This window comes from Otolemur garnettii, unplaced genomic scaffold, assembly GCF_000181295.1.
Source record: "Otolemur garnettii isolate 467f Iridium unplaced genomic scaffold, OtoGar3 scaffold00255, whole genome shotgun sequence".
Classification (NCBI taxonomy): Eukaryota; Metazoa; Chordata; class Mammalia; order Primates; family Galagidae; genus Otolemur; species Otolemur garnettii.
The window spans coordinates 555,800-575,237 of record NW_003852650.1 but is presented as its reverse complement, the minus strand read 5'-3'; the positions used below and the strand labels follow the sequence as shown (position 1 = coordinate 575,237).

The 19,438-nt window shown below is 39.6% G+C and overlaps 1 protein-coding gene across 2 annotated transcripts in view; it reads right to left on the bottom strand.

Moving 5' to 3' along the window:
• TTPA (alpha tocopherol transfer protein) overlaps nt 1-19,124 on the bottom strand; it is a 26,916-nt gene extending 7,792 nt beyond the window's left edge. Inside the window, exons 1-3 of one of the 2 annotated variants that reach the window (XM_023508541.1) lie at nt 18,355-19,124; nt 12,068-12,221; nt 4,696-4,889 (exon numbers count right to left, since the gene is read on the bottom strand). In XM_023508541.1, the coding sequence (XP_023364309.1) occupies nt 4,696-4,889; nt 12,068-12,221; nt 18,355-18,558 (552 nt within the window). In that variant the 5' untranslated portion in view covers nt 18,559-19,124. The remainder of the gene's footprint in view (nt 1-4,695; nt 4,890-12,067; nt 12,222-18,354) is intronic. The other variant, XM_003802715.3, reaches the window with a different exon arrangement.
• Nucleotides 19,125-19,438: the final 314 nt, after the last annotated feature.

Below are 19,438 nucleotides of genomic sequence, written 5' to 3'. Positions count from 1 at the left end.
GGAAAAGCTTTCAGTTTTACTCCATTCAGTAAAATATTAGCTGTGGGTTTGTCATAGATAACTTTGATTAGTTTAAGAAATGTGCCACGTATGCCTATACCCTTCAGTGTTCTAATTAGAAAAGGATGCTGGATTTTATCAAATGCTTTTTCTGCATCTATTGACAGGATTATATGGTCCTAGTTTTTGCTTCTGTTAATACAGTGGATAACGTTTATGGACTTGCATATGTTAAGCCAGCCTTGCATCCCTGGGATAAAGCCTACTTGATCATGATGTATGAGTTTTTTGATGATAAGCTATAATCTATTGACTAGGATTTTGTTGAGAATTTTTGCATCTACATTCATTAGTGAAATTGGTCTGAAATTCTCCTTTTTAGTTGCCTGGTTTTGGTATCAGGGTGATGTTTGCTTTGTAGAACATGTTGAGGAAGATTCTTCCTTCTCAGTTTTTTGTAATAATTTCTGCAGTATGGGAATAAGCTCTTCTTTGAAGGTTTGATAGAATTCTGGTGTGAAGCCATCTGGATGAGGGCATTTTTTTGTTGGAAGATTTTTTATTGTTTCTTTGATATCAGTGCTTGAAATTGGTCTGCTCAGGAGCTCTATTTCTTCCTGGTTAAGTCTAGGGAGAGGGTGTGATTCCAAATATTAATCCATTTCCTTCACATTGTCAAATTTCTGGGCATAGAGTTTCTTGTAGTATTCAGAGATAATCTCTTGTATCTCTGTGGCATCAGTTGTTATTTCCCCTTTATCATTTCTGGTTGAGGTTACTAGAGATTTTACTTTTCTATTTCTAGTTAGTCTGGCCAAAGACTTATGTATTTTACTTATTTTTTTAAAAAACCAACTGCTTGTTTCATTAATTTTCTGAATGGTTCTTTTGTTTTCAATTTCATTGATCTCTGATTTAATTTTGGATATTTCTTTTCTTCTGCTGGGTTTAGGCTTAGATTGTTCTTCTTTTCCCAATTCCATAAGATGGTTTGTGAGTTTGTTGATGCACTCTCTTTCTGTTTTTCAAATGTAAGCATCTAAAGTGATAAATTTTCCTTTCAGAACTGCTTTTGCGTATCCCACAGGTTTTGGTAGCTTGTGTTTTCATTGTTGTTCTGCTCAAGGAAATTAATGATTTCCTCTTTTATTTATTCCTGCACCCAACTGTTCCTGCATTCAACAGAAGGTTGTTTAATTTCCATGTCTTTGTGTGGGATTGAATGTTTTTGTTGGAGTTGAGTTCCACCTTTAGTGCCTTGTGGTCTGAGAAGATACAAGGCAAAATTTCAATTCTTTTGGTTCTATAGAGGTTTGCTTTGTGTTCTAGGATATGATCAATTTTGGAGAACGTTGCATGGGGTAATGAGAAGAATGTACATTCTTTATCTTTGGGATGGAGTGTTCTATATGCATCTATCAAGCACAGTTGTTGTAGGGTCTCATTTAAGTCCCTTATATCTTTGTTTAATTTCTGTTTAGAGGATCTGTCCAGCTTTGTAAGAGGAGTGTTAAAGTCCCCTATTATTATGGTGTTATAGGATATCAATTGCTCAGACTGAGTAAAGTCTCTTTCAAGAATCTGGGAGCATTTAAGTTGGGTGCACAAATATTTAGAATTGAAACATCTTCTTGTTGTATTTTTCCCTTGGCCAATGTAAAGTGACCATCTTTGCCTTTTTTTAATTTAGTTCCTTTAAATTCACATGTATCTGAAAATAAGATTGCAACTCCTCTTTTCCTCTGAATTCCATTTGCCTGAAAAATTGTCTTCCAACCCTTAATGTGGAGTTTTAATTTGTCTTTTGAAGCTAAGTATGTTTCCTGCAGACAGCAAATGGATGGCTTGTGTTTTTTAATCCAGACAGCCAATCTATGTCTCTTCAGTGGGGAATTCGAGCCATTAACATTTATGGAGATAATTGATAAGTGTGGTAGTGTTCTATTTATCTTATTTTGTGAGAGTCCATTGCTTTGTTTTATCTTTTGCATCATTGTGGAAGTTAGGTTCTGTCCTTTAATTTCTGAGTTCTTACTTCACTGTTGATCCATCATGATGGTCAGTGTGTAGAACAGGTTGAAGTATTTCCTGTAGAGCTGGTCTTGTTGTGACAAATTTCCTCGGTGTTTGTATATCAGTAAATTATTTGATTTCTCTGTCAATTTTAAAGCTTAGCTTACCAGGATATAGAATTCTGGGCTGGAAATTGTTCTGTTTAAGTCGATTAAAGGTAGATGACCATTGTCTTCTTGTTTGAAAAGTTTCATTAGAGAAGTCTGCAGTTACCCTGCAGTTGCCCCTGTAGTTCAACTGGTGCCTACTCTTGGCAGCTTGAAGAATCTTTTCTTTTTTCTTGACTTTGGACAGGTTCATCACAATGTGTCCATTGTCTTCTTGTTTGAAAGTTTCTTTAGAGAAGTCTGCAGTTACCCTGCAGTTGCCCCTGTAGTTCAACTGGTGCCTACTCCTGGCAGCTTGAAGAATCTTTTCTTTTTCTTGACTTTGGACAGGTTCATCACAATGTGTCCATTGTCTTCTTATTTGAAAGTTTCTTTAGAGAAGTCTGCAGTTACCCTGCAATTGCCTCTATAGTTCAACTGGCAGCTTGAAGAATCTTTTCTTTTATCTTGACTTTGGACAGGTTCATCACAATGTGTCCATTGTCTTGTTTGAAAAGTTTCTTTAGAGAAGTCTGCAGTTACCCTGCAGTTGCCTCTGTAGGTCAACTGGTGCTTACTCCTGGCAGCTTGAAGAATCTTTTCTTTTGTCGACTTTGGACAGGTTCATCACAATGTGTCTTGGAGAAGCTAAGTTAGAGTTGAGGCAACCTGGGATCCAATATCCCTCTGAAAGGAGTCTGTCAGAATCTGGTGATATTTGGGAAGTTTCATTTATAATATTCTCAAGTATGGCTTCCATTCCCCTGGGGCATTCTTCTTCCCCTTCTGGGTTACCTATAACTTGTATGTTTGAACACTTCATAAAGTCCTATAATTCTGTCAGTGAACGTTCTGCTTTCTCTCTCTTCTTTTCTGCCTATTTAACTATCTGAGATATCTCAAGAGCTTTGTCCTCTACCTCTGAGATTCCTTCTTCTGCATTGTCTAATCTGTTATTGATACTTTCTATTGCATCTTTAAGTTCCCTAATTGACTGCTTCAGTTCCTTCAGCTCTGCTATATCCTTTCTATATTCTTCATGTCGTTCATCTCTTATTTGATTCTGTTTTTGGATTTCCTTTTGGTTATTTTCCACTTTATCAGGAGTTTCCTTAACTATTTCCTTCATCATTTGTATTCTAGATTCCCTTTCTGTCATTTCTAACATTTCTTTATAGGTAGAATCCTCTGCAGTAGCTACCTCATGGTCCCTTGGAGGGGGGTTACTCTAACTGGTTTTTCATGTTGCCAGGATTTTTCTGCTGATTCTTCCTCATGAATGTTTTCTTTTATCTGTTTCCTTGCATTAATTTCCCTTTCACTTCCTCTTGCTCTTTAAGTTACCATGTCTCTGGACTAGGGTTTCAATGAGTCAGCTGCCAGCAGGATTAGACCGAGCAAACACACACAACCACTTGACAGTTCTCCACTGCTTTTGTCCTCCTCATGGAGTCCAGAAGTCTCTTGCTGATTCCCTGTGTCCCCAAAGGGATGTTTCTGGGCAGATCCCACCAGCCAGAGATGCCTGGAGTCTTCTCTCTCAGCCTCACCTGTCCAGTTGCAAAGAAGCTGTTACTCAGCCGCCATCTTGCTCCTCCCCATCCCTTCCAGGTCCCTTCTGCATAATTTTATTTTAAACATAATTACAAATATGCTTTCTAAATAATTTGCTTCCTGTTTAATTCCAGTGATGTAAGAGTTTTTATAAACATCATGTTTTAATATTGTTACAGTTTTATCCATGTATTATCAATGTACCATAATTTAAGTAACCATTTCCCTATTTCTAGACAAATAACTTGTTCCTAATTTTCTTTTACTAAAAGTGATGCTTCTCCTATATTTTATGTTTGGGAGCGTTGGTATATGCATAACTTGTACATTCAAACAACCTATACTGGAATCCTCACTTCACTGCTGACAAACTATGTGTTTGGACTTTGCTATGTCACTTCTTAGGCACAGTTTATTAATTTTAAAATGAGAAAACAACAGTTATGTGTCATAGGTCAGTGTGGACACTAAGAGGTCACACATTTGAAATTCTTTGCAAAATACTTGGCACATGGTCAGCTACTATTATATACAAAGTCTTTACTATGTTTAAGATTATTTCTTAGCTACGTTCTCAGAGGTAGAAATACTGGATTAAAGTTGATGACCATTTAAAAAACCTTTTGATCTCTGAAAAAAAGCAAAAAATCATTATATACTTCCCAAGATTTATGTGACATTTTATTGTATTATTGCTATATTTTTGAGTCAATATTTAATTTTCTGAAAAAGGATTACATTACTACATGTTGCTAAAATGCTTAAATTTTGTGATTAATTTTGAATATATTTTTATCGTATGCTGCAGCATTTTTCACTTATAAATTAATAAAAGCACTATTGTGTTGTGTTTTATGTGTCATTTCTAAAACTGTATTTATTTTTCTAATAAATGTACTATCACTTCTCTTTGTCTAGATTATAACAAAATTTAAAACTATTTGGAAGTATATTTAACCTAACAGTTAAAATATACACTTACTGTAAGTACTGCAGCAATCTTCTTGGCTACAGATGGAGTAATTTGAAAAGCATGAGAAAACTGCCAACCTTCCAGATCAAAGATAGCCTTGATTCCATTCCGTTGAGTTTCTACTTCCTGTACAATAAGCTCGGATGTGATTAGACTTACACGAAATACATCATAAGCTGTAAAAACTTTTGGGTTCCAGTGTGCTAAAAAATAAAACATATAATATCTCAGCATTGCATAAAGATTCAGAAAGATTTAAAAAGGAAATGAATTTGTTTTAGACTTAAAGTTCAGTAGAAATAAAAACATGTACAAAGAACATGAATTGAATAATAGATCAAACTGAGATCCAAGAATATGGACCTGCTTTTCCCTTCCTCCTCAAATCCCTAGCAGAGAACAGATTTTTGGAATACAGTGGAAACAAGAATGGATGAAGGCTGGATTTGACTGCAGAATGAAATCACAATTTCACATTTAGGAGAGGGCTATGGCTAAAGATGAGAATGCCACTGGGTATGCTCCAAACTCAGAGATGTTGGAAAGGAGAAAAGCAAGGACCTGGATTAGCAAAAGCAATTAGGTCCCTGTGGTAACCAAATCCATGGCTAAGGGAAATCCATGAGGAGCTGACAGACAGGTTGGTCCTCTTGACAGCCCTCGTGATAAGAAGCACATAGCAGAGTCATGTCCCTACTGGCTAAGAACCATAAATGTGGGCTTGGGAAAGAAGAACCAGGTAAGGATCTAAGAAGCTGCCCACACCCAGGGAAAACAAGGAGTACCTGTGAAAGAAAGGAATTGCTGACAATATAGTCCACACATCTCACTCCTCCCCTGTATTCTTGGGACAAGCCAGGGCATGCAGAAATAATAGTAATGGATAAGTGAGAAGGTTATGTAGGTGATCTTTAAAAACCCTTAATTAAAAATTAGAATATTAAACACACTCATATACATGTATAAACACACTCAAATCATGTGCATGCACACAGACACAAAGAACAGAGGAACCGAACTCAACAAAGGCATCAAAACTCAACAAAGCAATTGCAACAGCAAAAGACATCAAAACAATAACATAAGCTGGGCTCAGTGGTGTGTACACCTGTAATCCCAGCAACTTGGGTGGGAGGATTGTTCAAGCCCAGGAGTTTGAGTACAGCCTAGGCAACATAATGAGAGCCCTCCCGCCCCACACTCTCATCAACTCTCATCTCTAAAACAAACAAACAAACCAATTATAAAGAAACATAATGGTTTCAGCAGGGAGAAAAATGATAGTGTAGGTTATTATTATAAGAACAGGCTATTTAAAAGAATCAGTTAAGATTTCAGGAATAAAAAGATTAAAAAGAAACTCAGGTGATGGGACAAATGATGGAAAAGACACAGCCAATAAGTTTGACAAATTTTCTGAGTTGATAAATACGAATGAAGAGTTGAGAGACATATATATACAAGGCCAGGTGAGGCGGCTCATACCTGTAATCCAAGCACTCTGGGAGGCCCAGCCAGGAGGATCCCTTGAGCTTAAGAGTTCATAGCCAGCCTGAGCAAGAAAGAGCAAGACTCCATCTCTACTAAAAATAGAAAAACTAGCCAGATGTAGCAGGCGCCTATAATCACAGCTGCTCAGGAGGGTGAGGCAGAACATTCATTTGAGCCCAGGAATTTGAGGTTGTTGTGAGATAGGCTGATGCCACAGCACCAGCCTGGGCAACAGGCTCAAAAAAAAAAAAAAAAAAAAAAGAGAGAGAGAGAGAGAGAAAAGAGAGAGAGAGAGAGAAACACATGTAGCGAAATCCAGAAGTTTGTACCTCTGAGAGTTCTAGAAGGCAATAATAGAACAAGAACAAAAGAGAGGAATTGTAACAGTATAGCAAAATTTCCCTGTATAGTAGCAGGTCTCAAAAGGAAGGCTCTCTAAGTCTTCAGACTGAGAAGTCCATGAAATGCCTAACAGGATGCATGAAAAAGAAAAAAAGGATTCAGAATTAAGTGTTGGCAAAATAAAAATTAAAAGAAACTTTCTGACATGGATAGAATGGTGGTACCACTCACTAAGATATGAGAAGTATTTGGGTGGAAAAGATCATGTAAGGTTGGACAATTAAGTTCACAAATTCATCCTAAAAAAAATGCTCATTCCTGAAAAAATTTCTCATTGCTGAATATGATTAGGGTCACCTTTTGGGACACCCCTTGTGAAACTGTGTGTCAATCTCAGTGCCTGGTCCACTCTTCAAAGCAATTTTAGAACTCTTTTTCTGGAATGGCCATCAGAGCTGTCATCATTTGAGGTCTGACAAAAGTTCATGAATTCATCTGAGAAGAAGTACTACACACCTCATTGCCAACTGTTACAATGGTCACCAGTTGACCAAGGGGAGTACTTCGAAGGTGACTGTAGTACTATTCAGCAATGAGGTATGTGGCACATTTTCTAAGATGAGTTCACAAACTTAATTATCTGAACTCATAAGTTTGGACATGTAAAAATTGTGACTATTGAGACATCGAGGAGAATGCAGCTGGAACAGGAGCTAGTCACATGGATCCGGATCCAAAGAGAAAATGGGGATAGAGATCTGGGGGTGGTCTGTGCTTGCAGGACAGTCTGTGACAGGGATGTTGTCTTAGATCTATGTTTTTCTCCAGTGTAGTGGAGAAGAGAAAGTATTTATAAAATAAGAAGAGAAGGCGGAGGCCAATGTCCCAAGGAATTCCAAAACTTAAAATGTGAGTGGATGATGTGATGAAGCAGCCAATTAAGTCAAAGGAAAACACCAGGAGAATGGGGCATCAGAGAGGCCAAGGGAAAAGGACAGTTCCAGAAAGAGGAGGTGGTTCACTGTAGTAAGAGTTTAAGCAAAATAGGACTAAACACGTCACTGACTAAAATAGGACTAAATAAATAGGACTAGTTTAAGCAAAATAGGACTAAAAGAGTCACTGACGATTAAATTAAAGTGATTTCAGCAAGGTGGAAGTGAGCCCAGGCCAGGGTGGGCTGAGAAGAAACTGCGGGGACATCACTTACAGTCTGGCTGAGAAGGGGAGAGGAGAGATGGCTAGAGTGGAGCTGGAGGGTTTTGTGGGATTGAGGAGTTATTGTTTTGTTTCCGATGGTTGACCCTTAAATGATTGAAATGTTTATTTGTAGCAAGTACTAGTAAGGAAAAAGTTGAAAATCTAGAAAGAGGATAATCAGTAGTATTCCTAGAAAGGAATAGTGAGTTGCCCTTGCTTTTTAAAAGCCTCAGATTCCTGGCAGGAAGTTGAGTAATCAACCCATGGATAACCCAATTCAAATTTACTAACTTGAGATTATTTGGCTGAATGCTCTGATGAGGAGAAATATGAGCTGAAGGCTCAGCGCCTGTGGCTCAAGTGGCTAAGGCGCCAGCCACATACACCTGAGCTGGTGGGTTCAAATCCAGTCCAAGCCTGCCAAGCAACAATGACAGCTGCAACCAAAAAACAGCCAGGCATTGTGGCGGGCGCCTGTGGTCCCACCTACTTGGGAGGCTGAGGCAGGAGACTCGCTTAAGCCCAGGAGTTGGAGGTTGCTGTGAGCTGTGATGCCACAGCACTCTACCCAGGGCGACAGCTTGAGGCTCCTCTAAAAAAAAAAAAAAAAAAATGAGCTGAACAAATGAGGTCTGCAGATCAGACAACAGTAGCCAGGAGCCATTCGGCTAATCAAATTTAAATTAAAATTGAGTTTCTTAGTTGCAGTGCCCACATTTCCAGTTCTTAGTAGCCCCATGTGGCTGGTGGCTGCTGTAAGAACAGTTTCATCATCATGGAAGGTATTGGATAGTGATGTCTAGACTTTAGACTCTAAGCTCCAGTAAGGCAAAAAAACAAAAACAAAAACAAAAAGAAACCCCTGAAATTTTTAGTTCTTCTCTAGCACATGCAGGCAGTCTCTGAGTTACAAACATCCCACTTACATAAAACTCGCACTTACAAATGGAGGCTATTACAGGTAATAGGTGAATGTACTGTTCCAACTTACATATAAATTCAACATAAGAGCAAACCTAGAGAACACATCTCGTTCATAACCTGGGGACTGCCTGCACCTAACATTTATTGAGTACTTATTATATACCAGGTAATACTGTTATATTTTAGATAAATAGGTAGGTAGATGATACATAGATTTAATGCTCAGGGCAACCCTATGCAACAGGTTTTTACTATGCCCACTTTATAGAAGAGAAAATGGAAGTTACAGCTACAGAGTTTTTGACACAGCTAGTATCTAGAAGAGTTGAGATTCCAACTCAGCCCATATGCCCCAGAACCTGTATTCATAAGAACTAAACTATAATCAGATCTTAATACTCACTTTAAATTTTATATTTGCTGCTATAGTATAATACAGAGTCTCAAAAGATATAACATTATATCCTCTGGCATGCAGGCTAAAAGGGGCTAAAATGGAGCTTCACTTTGGGTTGCCCAGCTGGCATGGAGGAATGAGCTCTGAAGATTCCATCATTGCTTTTACTGCAGAGAGATGGTATCAAGGAAAGCTGGTTATACTGTGGTTCTACCAAAAAGCTCTCCCACGGGTTTCCTTATTAGTGCCTCCCACTACTTCAGTGAAATTTTGAGAATTTATAAATCTTTATCTTATCATTTCATTTTATACATAAAATTCTTTTGAGAAGCTGGGCACAGTCATGCTCAAAATCCTCCCACTTTGGGAGGATTGCTTGAGACCCCATCCCTACAAAAAAAAATAGAAAAATAAGCCAGGTGGGATGGCAGCTACTTAGGAGGCTAAGGCAGGAGAATCTCTTGAGCCAGGAAGTGTGAGGTTGCAGTGAGCTATACAGTGACCCCACTGCACTCTAGCCTGGGCAATAGAATGCAACCTTGTCTCAAAAAAAAAAAAAAAAATTCTTCTTAGTTTCTCCTTTTCATCCTAGAATAACATAATACACAGAAGGTATGCTACATACCTTCTTGTTCTGACTGTCAATAAATTACAGGTCTTCTTTCTTTCTTTCTTTCTTTCTTTCTTTCTTTCTTTCTTTCTTTCTTTTTAGAGACAGAGTCTCACTTTGTCTTCCTCAGTAGAGTGCTGGGGCATCACAGCTCACAGCAACCTCCAGCTTTTGGGTTTAGGTGATTCTCTTGCCTCAGCCTCCCAAGCAGCTTGGACTACAGGTACCCATCACAATGCCCGGCTATTTTTTTTTATTATTATTGCAGTTTGACCAGGTTTGAACCCACCACCCTCAGAATATGGGGCCAGTGCCCTACTCACTGAGCCACAGGTGCCACCCAACATGTTGCCTTGATTTTCAAATCTCTTTGAGTCAAGCAATGTACTTATAAATTAATAGACTACAAAAGATCCAGGCTAGATACCAGGCAGGCTGGATTAGTGTTCAGGAATTTATAGTCAAAGCAGCATATCTGCTTTCTCACTGTTAAGGTGTCATTTTTAAATGTTCACCTGCCCCAATTACTTTATAAACAAACTAAAAAAAAAAAAAATAAGGAAAAGAAATCTAGCCAAGTACTGTAGAGCAAAGGCTTGCAGAAAGAATCAGCTGCACTTCTCAGTTTTATGTTTCTCAGACTCCTGAGTAGAGTTGCCAGATAATATATAGAACACCCAGTGAAAGATGAATTTCGGGTATGAGGATATAATTTTTTAACATAGATATGCCTCATACATACTGAACAAATTATTTGCTTATCTGCGATTCAATTGTTACTGGGAACCCTACACTTTTATAACATAGGTTATTTACTAAATAAAATGTAAGTACTTTGCTAAATATTGCATGCCTACACCCAAGGAGATCAAAGAATTTCATTGTCAAGAGCTCATTTGAGTTCCTCTGATACTGGTGGAGCAATAAAAGAACAGAAAGGACATTATGGTGTCTGTTTATAAGATGAAAACTTTATGATTAACCCAATTATACTGGACACATAGGGAGGACAAAAAATTTTGAGTCATTTTATTCAATCTTCTGATATTCTTTTAAAAATTAAATATAATATCTTCTTATAAGATAGCAAGTAATTGAGTTATAGTCAGATAACTTAGTTGTAAACAGGTGAGAGGTATAAACATATAAGTATTTTAATGTTAAAAAATGTAGAAAATTCTGTAAAGCTATAATTCATAAGGTTCTGCTGCTGAATTGTTGGTTATCTTGACCCTTTCAACTAGGCCAAGAGAGGTGCTGGGAACAAGATGAGTCTTTTTCTTTCATCTGCCATTTTTAACCAGACACAGGTCTAAGGAAGGATAAAAGGGAAGTCACTGACTGTTATGGTATGAATGTCTATGTCTCTCCAAATTCATATGCTCAAATTCTAACTCCCAAGATAATGGTGTTAAGAGGTGGTATCTTTGGGAAATGATTATAGATCACAAGAGTGGAGCCCTCACGAATGGAATTAGTGCCCTGATAAAAGAAACCTGAGAGACCCGTCTGGCCCTTCCAACATGTGAGGTTAGAGTGAAAAGGTGTCATCTACAAACCAGGTGACGGGCTCTACCAGATAACAGACACCAAATCTGCCAGTACCTTGCTCTTGGACTTCCCAGACTACAGAACAATAAAAATCTGAAAAATAAAAATCTGTTTTTATAAGCCACCCAATTCATGGGCTTTTGTTATGGTAACCTGAATGGACTAAGACATCAACTTACAAGAAACACCAGGGGCTTTTAACAGTGAAAAGGGGATGCAGTGAACAGAAAGAGAAGCTAATGGAACACAGTGTCTGTAACAACTCCCAGGGGCCTGCCTTCCACAGCACCCTCCTTTCCCTGGGGGAATAAGCCCCTTGCTCCCCACCTGGGGCATAACTGACTGGTCATTCACTCACTCATGCCACACATTTCTAATGAGGACCTACCACACACCAGGCCCTGTTTTCAGTGCTTCGGAGACATCAGTGAACAGAGCAGACAAAATCCATGATCTCTCGGAGCTTACATCATTACAGCTCAGAATTCTTTAACTTGTATTTCCTACTAAGCATTTTTGAAACACTTTTCCTTTATCTTCTTTACCTTCCCCCAATATTTCTCATCTCTTTTTCCTGTTCTCTTATTTTATACAATTGACTGTGTCAATTGAAAGAAAGGAAGTAAGATTTTCACAGGTACCATTTAATTTTATCACAACTGCCAAAGTTTTTATTATATTTGGATGATAGTAAAACCCAAATTAAACCTAAATTCTTAAAGATGGACTCACTGTAATTTTCTATATGGAATTCAAGGAAAAACAGAAGGAGAGGCGGAGGAGGAGAGGAAAAGAAGGAAATCAGCAGGAAGAGGAAGGAAAGAGAAGGGGCAGGAGGAGAAAAAGAAGAGTCGTGTCCGACTCACCAATTCTGTAAATAAGAACCTTGCTGCCAGTGGGATCCCGGGCTCTCAGGACTCCATGGTAGCCGGCCTTTAGAAGGCCCAGAATACTTCGAGGGTGTAGATCCGCACTTACTTCCGGACATTCTGCCCTCCACTTATAATAGTTTTTTAGTAACTGAAAAATAAAATTAAAACGGTCTACAAATAGCATACATGGTAAGCATTTGTGAGAACAGTGCTTACAAATGCATAGTAGATGCAAGGTTCATACACAATGCCAACGCTTTGTTCTTTTTTCTGTATTATTTTATTATTATTACTATTATTGCCAAATATTGCCAGCATACTGCAAATAATAAGAAAGAATAAAGAACAAACCCTTGGCATTGTGTATGAACCTTGCATCCACTAGGCCAAGAGTTTTATCTGGTATATCTTTTTAGCTGTAAAAACCAAAAGTTCTCTTGATCATGGATCTGAGGTGATAAGGATTAATCACAAATTCAAATTTGAGTAATTTTCATTCACCACCTATTGTAGATTGTCTCCAAAAACAGCCACCAAGGATTCCTCCCCTGCTGGTAGATAAATAACAATTCGTGTGAAGAGAGGCCTTACAGGCTGACAGACCATCCTGGGTAGTCTGACATTAGTGAAATTTCCATCTGATGCCGTGTGGAACAGAGAAGAACCAGCCCACCAATCCCTGCCTAAAACTGGAGATACACAAACAAATAAATTGTTGTGTTTTAAGCCAATAATTCTCAGACCGATTTGTCCCTCAGTAATAAATAAAATACCACCTACCGTCTTTTTGAAATAAAGGAGAATAGAAATCATTCAAATGAACTACAAGAGCCTAAGGAACAGCACACCTGGATGTTATATTTTGGCAAAAAAATGGTTTGAAGTAATCTATTTTTTTCCAAAAGCACTGCCAGAAATGGCCAATCAATAGAAACACAAAAATACAAATATTGCCAGCATACTGCAAAAAAGAATAAAGAAAATTCTTCATTTAAAAAAAATTTTTTTTTTTTTTGCAGTTTTTGGCCTGGGCTGGGTTTGAACCCACGACCTCCAGCATATGGGGCTGGCGCCCCACCCTTTTGAGCCATAGGCGCCTCCCCATTTAAAATATTTTATTCTAACTTTCCTCTTTATGATTTTTAGCCTTCTCAGTTTTTCTGAACAAATAATATGTTATGAGTTTAAAGAAATTTCTTAGAAATGTGGGACCACAGTTCAGATAAAAGAAAAGGATAGGGCCAGCACCTGTGGCTCAAAAGAGTGGGGTGCCGGCCCCATAAGCCAGAAGTAGCAGGTTGAAACCCAGCCCCAGCCAAAAACTGCAAAAAAAAAAAAAAAAAAGACAGATTTTATATTTGAGAATCATTGGAATGAACATGGCAACTGTAAACACACAAATAGCAATGACCTGGAGGAAAATATTATAGAAACAATTAAAAAAAAAAGGACAGGGTAAAATTCTGATCCCTGGAAAATGTAAATGACTGGGAATGGCTGGGGGAAGAAGAAATTGGATGAACTGTCACAGACCCAGCACTGTGGCTTCCAGAAGGGAGAACAGTGTCATCTGTGTAGTTCTGCTCCCTCTCCCTATCCCTTTCCCTCTCTCTCTTCCTCTTTCTGATTTTGTCTCCCTCTTTCTCTTGGTGTCTCTCTCTTTTTCACTTCTGGATTCAATAAACTTTTCTTAACTTAAAAAAAAGGGAGAATATCACTAAGAGTTAAATGTAGTAAAGAGGTAAGAATGAAAAAATGTCAATTTGCCAACAAAGCAATAATTGGTGACCTAAATAGCAGTTTCCAAAAGCAGTAAGAACAACAGACACATTGTGGATTCTGGGATATTCATTCTAGTCTATAAGATGAATTTCTCTTCCTCCTCCTGTCCTAGGGGGCAACAGAATAACTATTAATAGTATTTTACAATCTTATTATTTACTTTAGTAGTTTCCTCATAAAACACTATAGCATAAAACTAAATATTCTTTCTAGTCTATAAGATGAATTTCTCTTCCTCCTGTTTTAGGGAGTTTCTGCCTATATTTTTCATGTCCTTTCAAACAAAATGACAGCCATCATATTTGTGCCACCTATGTAAGGTTTACCAGTATCATTTCAATCCTCTTCACACCCACTCTGAGAGGCATTACTATTGTTATGGCATTAAAGACACAAGGAAAATAAAGCTCTGAGAAATTTCAGATTTGTTCAAGGGCAAAAACTATCAGGAGCAGAATGGAACCTGAAACCGAGGCTTAAAATGATATATTTTGCAAAAAAAAGAAGAAGAAATAAAGAAAGAATGAAAGAAACTACATTTAGAGGGAAATTAGCCCGGAAAGTCTATGGAATTTTGGAAGCTTCGAAGTCTTTAGAAAAACTATAAAGGCAGTCAAAGGGCAAAAAGCTTATCACATGTAACAAAAAAATAAGGCAAGGGGCTATTCCCTTGTGGCCTAAGAATCTGTAGAACAGAGAAGTTAACGATTAGTTGTTTTTATGTCCTTGTTTCAAATCATTGTTTTAAGTTGAAATGGCAACTACAATGTCCTTATGACCACAGGCTCTCCTGAGCTCCACCTGAGCTCAAATCTCTGCTCCACCACTTAACAGCTACATAATTTTGAACAAATTACTTATTCCTTATATTTCAATTTCTTTTAAAATGAGAAAATAAGAGAATCCATGCAAATATTGCCTACCAAAGTACCTGGCATTACATAAGTATATTAGTTATTAGGATTCTAAAACCTTATTAATCCATTTTAACTTCAAATATAAAACTAGAATACTGAGACATTCATCATAACTGAGGTATTTATCAAGATTTTTTTTATACAAAAACTATAGGGCTTTTATATTATAAATAAGAGTTCGAGTTAAATTAACTGCCTTTGCAGAGGAAAATGAAAAAATAGTTTCACACTCTTACCCTTTCCCTTTCCTTCCCAGTTGGCAGAAACATAAGGCAAAGAGTTCACAGACAGAAAGAAACTTGACTTCTGTCCAGTGGATTTAGACACAGTCCTGCTAGCCAATTCCTCAAGGGACTGGTAGAATGAAAACAATTCAATAAAATAAGGAATAAGAATATATAATCACAGAGGCTGGATATAAATTTTATTTCTTTTTCTATTTAGACATCAGTAAGTGATACACTTTTTAATATTAGTTATCTCTATACATATATATTTAATGCCTTATTTAAACTGTATTCTTTGTAGGACCTCAGACTGTGCCTCAATTAAGCTGCTGAGTACATATTAATTTATTACTCATGATGCTAGAACATTTATATAGCCATCTGACATAATTAAAATGAAAGAAGCTAGATCCCTATTTCACTCCTAACAACAAAGTAAATCCTGATAGACAAATGACTCCAAGATAACGAAGAGAAACTTATATTATTAGAAAAAAATTTTGGATAAGAGAAGAGCTTATAAAACCCAGAACTAATCAAAAAAACAATCAGATCAATACATTTGAGTACATAAAAATTTTTAGGCCAGCATGGTGGCTCACGCCTATAATTCTAGCACTGGGAGGTCAGAGCAGGAGGATCACTAAAGAGTTTGAGACCAGCCTGAAGGAGACTCTCTACGAGAAATAGAAAAAAATTAGCTGGATGGGATACTGTGCACTGTAGTCCTAGCTACTCTGGAGGTGGAGGTAAGAGAATCTCATAAGCCCAGGAGTTCAAGGTTGCACCAAGCCAATGACACCACTACACTTGGGTGACAGAATAAGACTCTGTCTGAAAAAAAAAATAAATACAACTTAAATTCTTCACTGAAAGAACATACAGTAGAACCTCTGTAAGTTGACCACCCAAGGGACTGTAACAATTGGTTGCCATACGGAAGGAGTCAACATAAGGAGCTAGGCCTACTGTACTGATATGTACCTGTGGTGCATGTCCCGTCTATGACAATCAGGTCACCTTAGGGAGGTAGTCAATGTAGGGAAGTGGTCAACTGCAGAAGTTCTACTGTAGTAGAAGTAATGTTCCAAGATGTAAACAAGCTGGAACAAAGACCTTTTTCTTTTATACATAAAGATATTTTTTAAAAACATCTTTTACAGTCCATAAAACATAAAAAGGAATAAATGGCATAAACAGCCCATTTCCAGTTAAATGAAAAAGAATTTTAAAATTTTAAAATATATCAAAGATGATTAATCTCCCTTATAACTAAAAAATGCATATTGTAATAGCAATGAAAAACCATTTCTCACCTAGCAAGTTTGCGGTCAAGTTTGATTCTAATAGTTGTAGGTGATAATATGGAGAGAAAGGCAGCATTACGTAACTGAGTGATAACACTAGTGCAAACTCTTTGGAGACAGTTTTTTTATATTCCTCAACCCTGAAAAATACATATCTCACTTCATCCAGTAATTTCACAGGTTGAATTTATCCTGTAAGGACATGCCCCTATTTATGCACAAAAAATAAAGACATACTAGAAGGCCAATTCGTGATGGAAGAAACCACAGCCACCCAGTTTACCTCATCTCGTGTACTGTACTACTAGGCAAATGGTAAAGTAAATCATCATTACACAAAGGAATGATCAGCACGCAAGGCAGCACTGGCATCAGCTAGCAATGAGTCTTATGTCCAACGACAGGGGACTGGCTGGATCAACTTCAATACAGTGTCATATATTCAAACAATGGAATAACAAGTATACAAGCTGATATGGGATGGTCCCTGGGCTAAGACAGGCAAGAAAACAAAATGGAAAGTATACACATACAGGCTTGCAGAGAGCAGTCTATGTCTGGAAAAATAAACAAGACACAGGTTACAGTAAGTGGTCTCTGACTACATGACTGCCAAAGTAAGGTTTGAAGTGGGAAATACTTTTTTTTGAGACAGAGTCTCACTATGTCACCCTCCGTAGAGTGCTGTGGCATCACAGCTGACAGCAACCTCAAACTCTTGGGCTTAAGGCATTCTCTTGCCTCAGCCTCCAAGTACCTGGGACTACAGGCGCTGGCCACAACACCTGGGTATTATGTCCTGCAGTTGTTGTCTAGCCGGTGTATGTGGCCAGAGGCCTAACCAATGAGCTGTGGGCACCGAGCCTTAAGTGGGGAACTTTTTTCCTATAAAAAATTGCTTTTAGAAATTTACAAACAGACACAAACAAGAAGCAGCTTGCAGTAAGTGACCTCTGGGTACACGACTGTCAAACTAAAGTTTGAACTGGGGAACTTTTTTGTTCCCGTCAGAAAGTTACCGTCAGAAACTTAGACACTTACAAACAACAAGCAGGTTACAGTAAGTGGCCTCTGGGTACATGACGGCCAAGGTAAGGTTTGGAGTGGAGAACTTTTTCCCTTCAGAATATTACTTTCAGAAACTTGTTTTGCATTTTTTACTATTTTGGGTTACCTAGATTATTACCACAACTCTTTACTTTTTCAAGAAAAATTAGTTTAAAAAATATCCCCCAAAACCTCACACTGAAACACATTGGGATTCTGAACTAGTGAACATCTTCCCCGCCACCCAACTTGCAGCGTGGCATTGAGGAAGCCACTCGGAGGAAGGGCTCGCTCCGATCCAACTGCTCAGAGCGTCCTATGTGCCAGGCGCTGCGCTGGGCACTGCGTGTTCTGTTAAATTGGTTAATGTTCAATCTTCCCAACCAGTCAACCAGGCAGGTGTTTTCATCTTATTTAACAGATAAGGATGCTGAGCTCAAAGTGACAGGACTCAAAGTCGCACACCTCTTCAGGATGCCTGTCTCTCCACCACCTGGTCCCTCACCCACCACCAGGAAGCGCAGAAGAAGCGCCCCATCATCCCCGACCCCGCTACCCCCTCGCCCCCATCACTCGAAATACACTGGGCTGTCTTACTGACCCTTCAGTACTGCTGTTAATAACATGGCTTCAGAACTTCATTTTCCCCCGCTACCCGGCGTTATCTGCTCACGTGTGACACGTCTGAGTTTCCAACTTCCCAGCTGTTAACCCTTTTACAGTACAGACCTTCTTCCAGAGAGAGGAAGGCATTTCCTCCAAGCTTGAAAGACTCAGTTCCAGAGCTTGGAATCAAACAGGCCATCAGCCCAGGGCTCTAGCCCTTTCTGGGTTTCTGGGTTTTCACGACTCAGGGAACTGGAAGGACCTGCTCAGGATTGCTCAGCACACCTACGGACGGTGCCCACGTGGGCGCGTTCTCCGCCAGGCTCCCGCCTGCACCGTGGACTTCCCCGAGGGTCGGGGCACAGCCGCAGGACCCAGCCCGACCCCACGCTTACCCGCCAGGCCAGGTCCAGGTCGAAATCCCGGGCGCGCAGGAACCGCAACAAGAAGGCGTCGGTGAGCGGCAGCGTGGCGAGCGGGACCCCAGCCTCCCGGGCCCGGCGCCGCAGTTCGGTCACGCCCGGCTGCAGCAGCGGCGAGTGGTGGGGCAGCGCTTTGAGCTCCGCCCCCGCCGCCAGCCCCGGTCGCGCCTCGGCCATGCCCGCCGCCGCGGCCCGGGCGGAGCGCGGCCCCCGCCTCCCGCGGCCTCCCGGCGGCTCTGCCCGGCGCACTCCCGCCTCCCTGGCCCGCGCTCCCCGCAGGTGGCGGGAGGGCGGCCTCTAAAACGAAACCTTGTGGCGTCCCCGTGCGCGCGAGTCCCGTCTGTGGTCGCTTTGGGCGGTGAGGGAGGTCACTGGCGTGCGAGACGCCAAAAAGTTAGCTGGGATGCTTTATAAAAAACTGGTTGACTTTTTCTCTCCTTCCTTCCTTCCTTCCTTCCTTCCTTTCTTTTTACAACCTTGGGACTGAAAGGAGCCTTAGGACCACCACTGAAGGCCTGGGGTGGACAGCATACTGAGCGCGGCTCCCTCCTCCTCCTCCTGTAAAGCTCCACACTGACCCCACGCCTCTAACTGGATGACAACAGTGGTTTCTAAAATACACCCTCCACAGTGCCACCTTAGCGGACTCACTACTCCTCCCCTTTAGCCCAATCCGGGAAAATTCTCAGTTCTTGGCACCTGGCCCTGTTAAGGACATGCACAAATAAATCACTAGCACGTATCTTCTCCACTCTGAAACTTTTTACACCGTGAGCTTACCCTGTTACACTCCACCATCACTAAACTTTAAGGGTGTCTAGTCAATCATGGGCGGTCCAAAGCTCTTACCGGATCGCATCTATGTGATCCTGAGGAATGAAGATGAAATGGGGAAACAGTGTGGAAATACGAAAGGTTGTTAAATTGGCCTTTTCTTTATTTCTACCTGTTGAAACTATCTGAGAACTGACCTATTTCTCCAAGAATCCATGACGCTAATTCTTAGTAAATGTACACTATGTGCTAGGAAATGCTGGACTTGCAAAACCAAATAAAA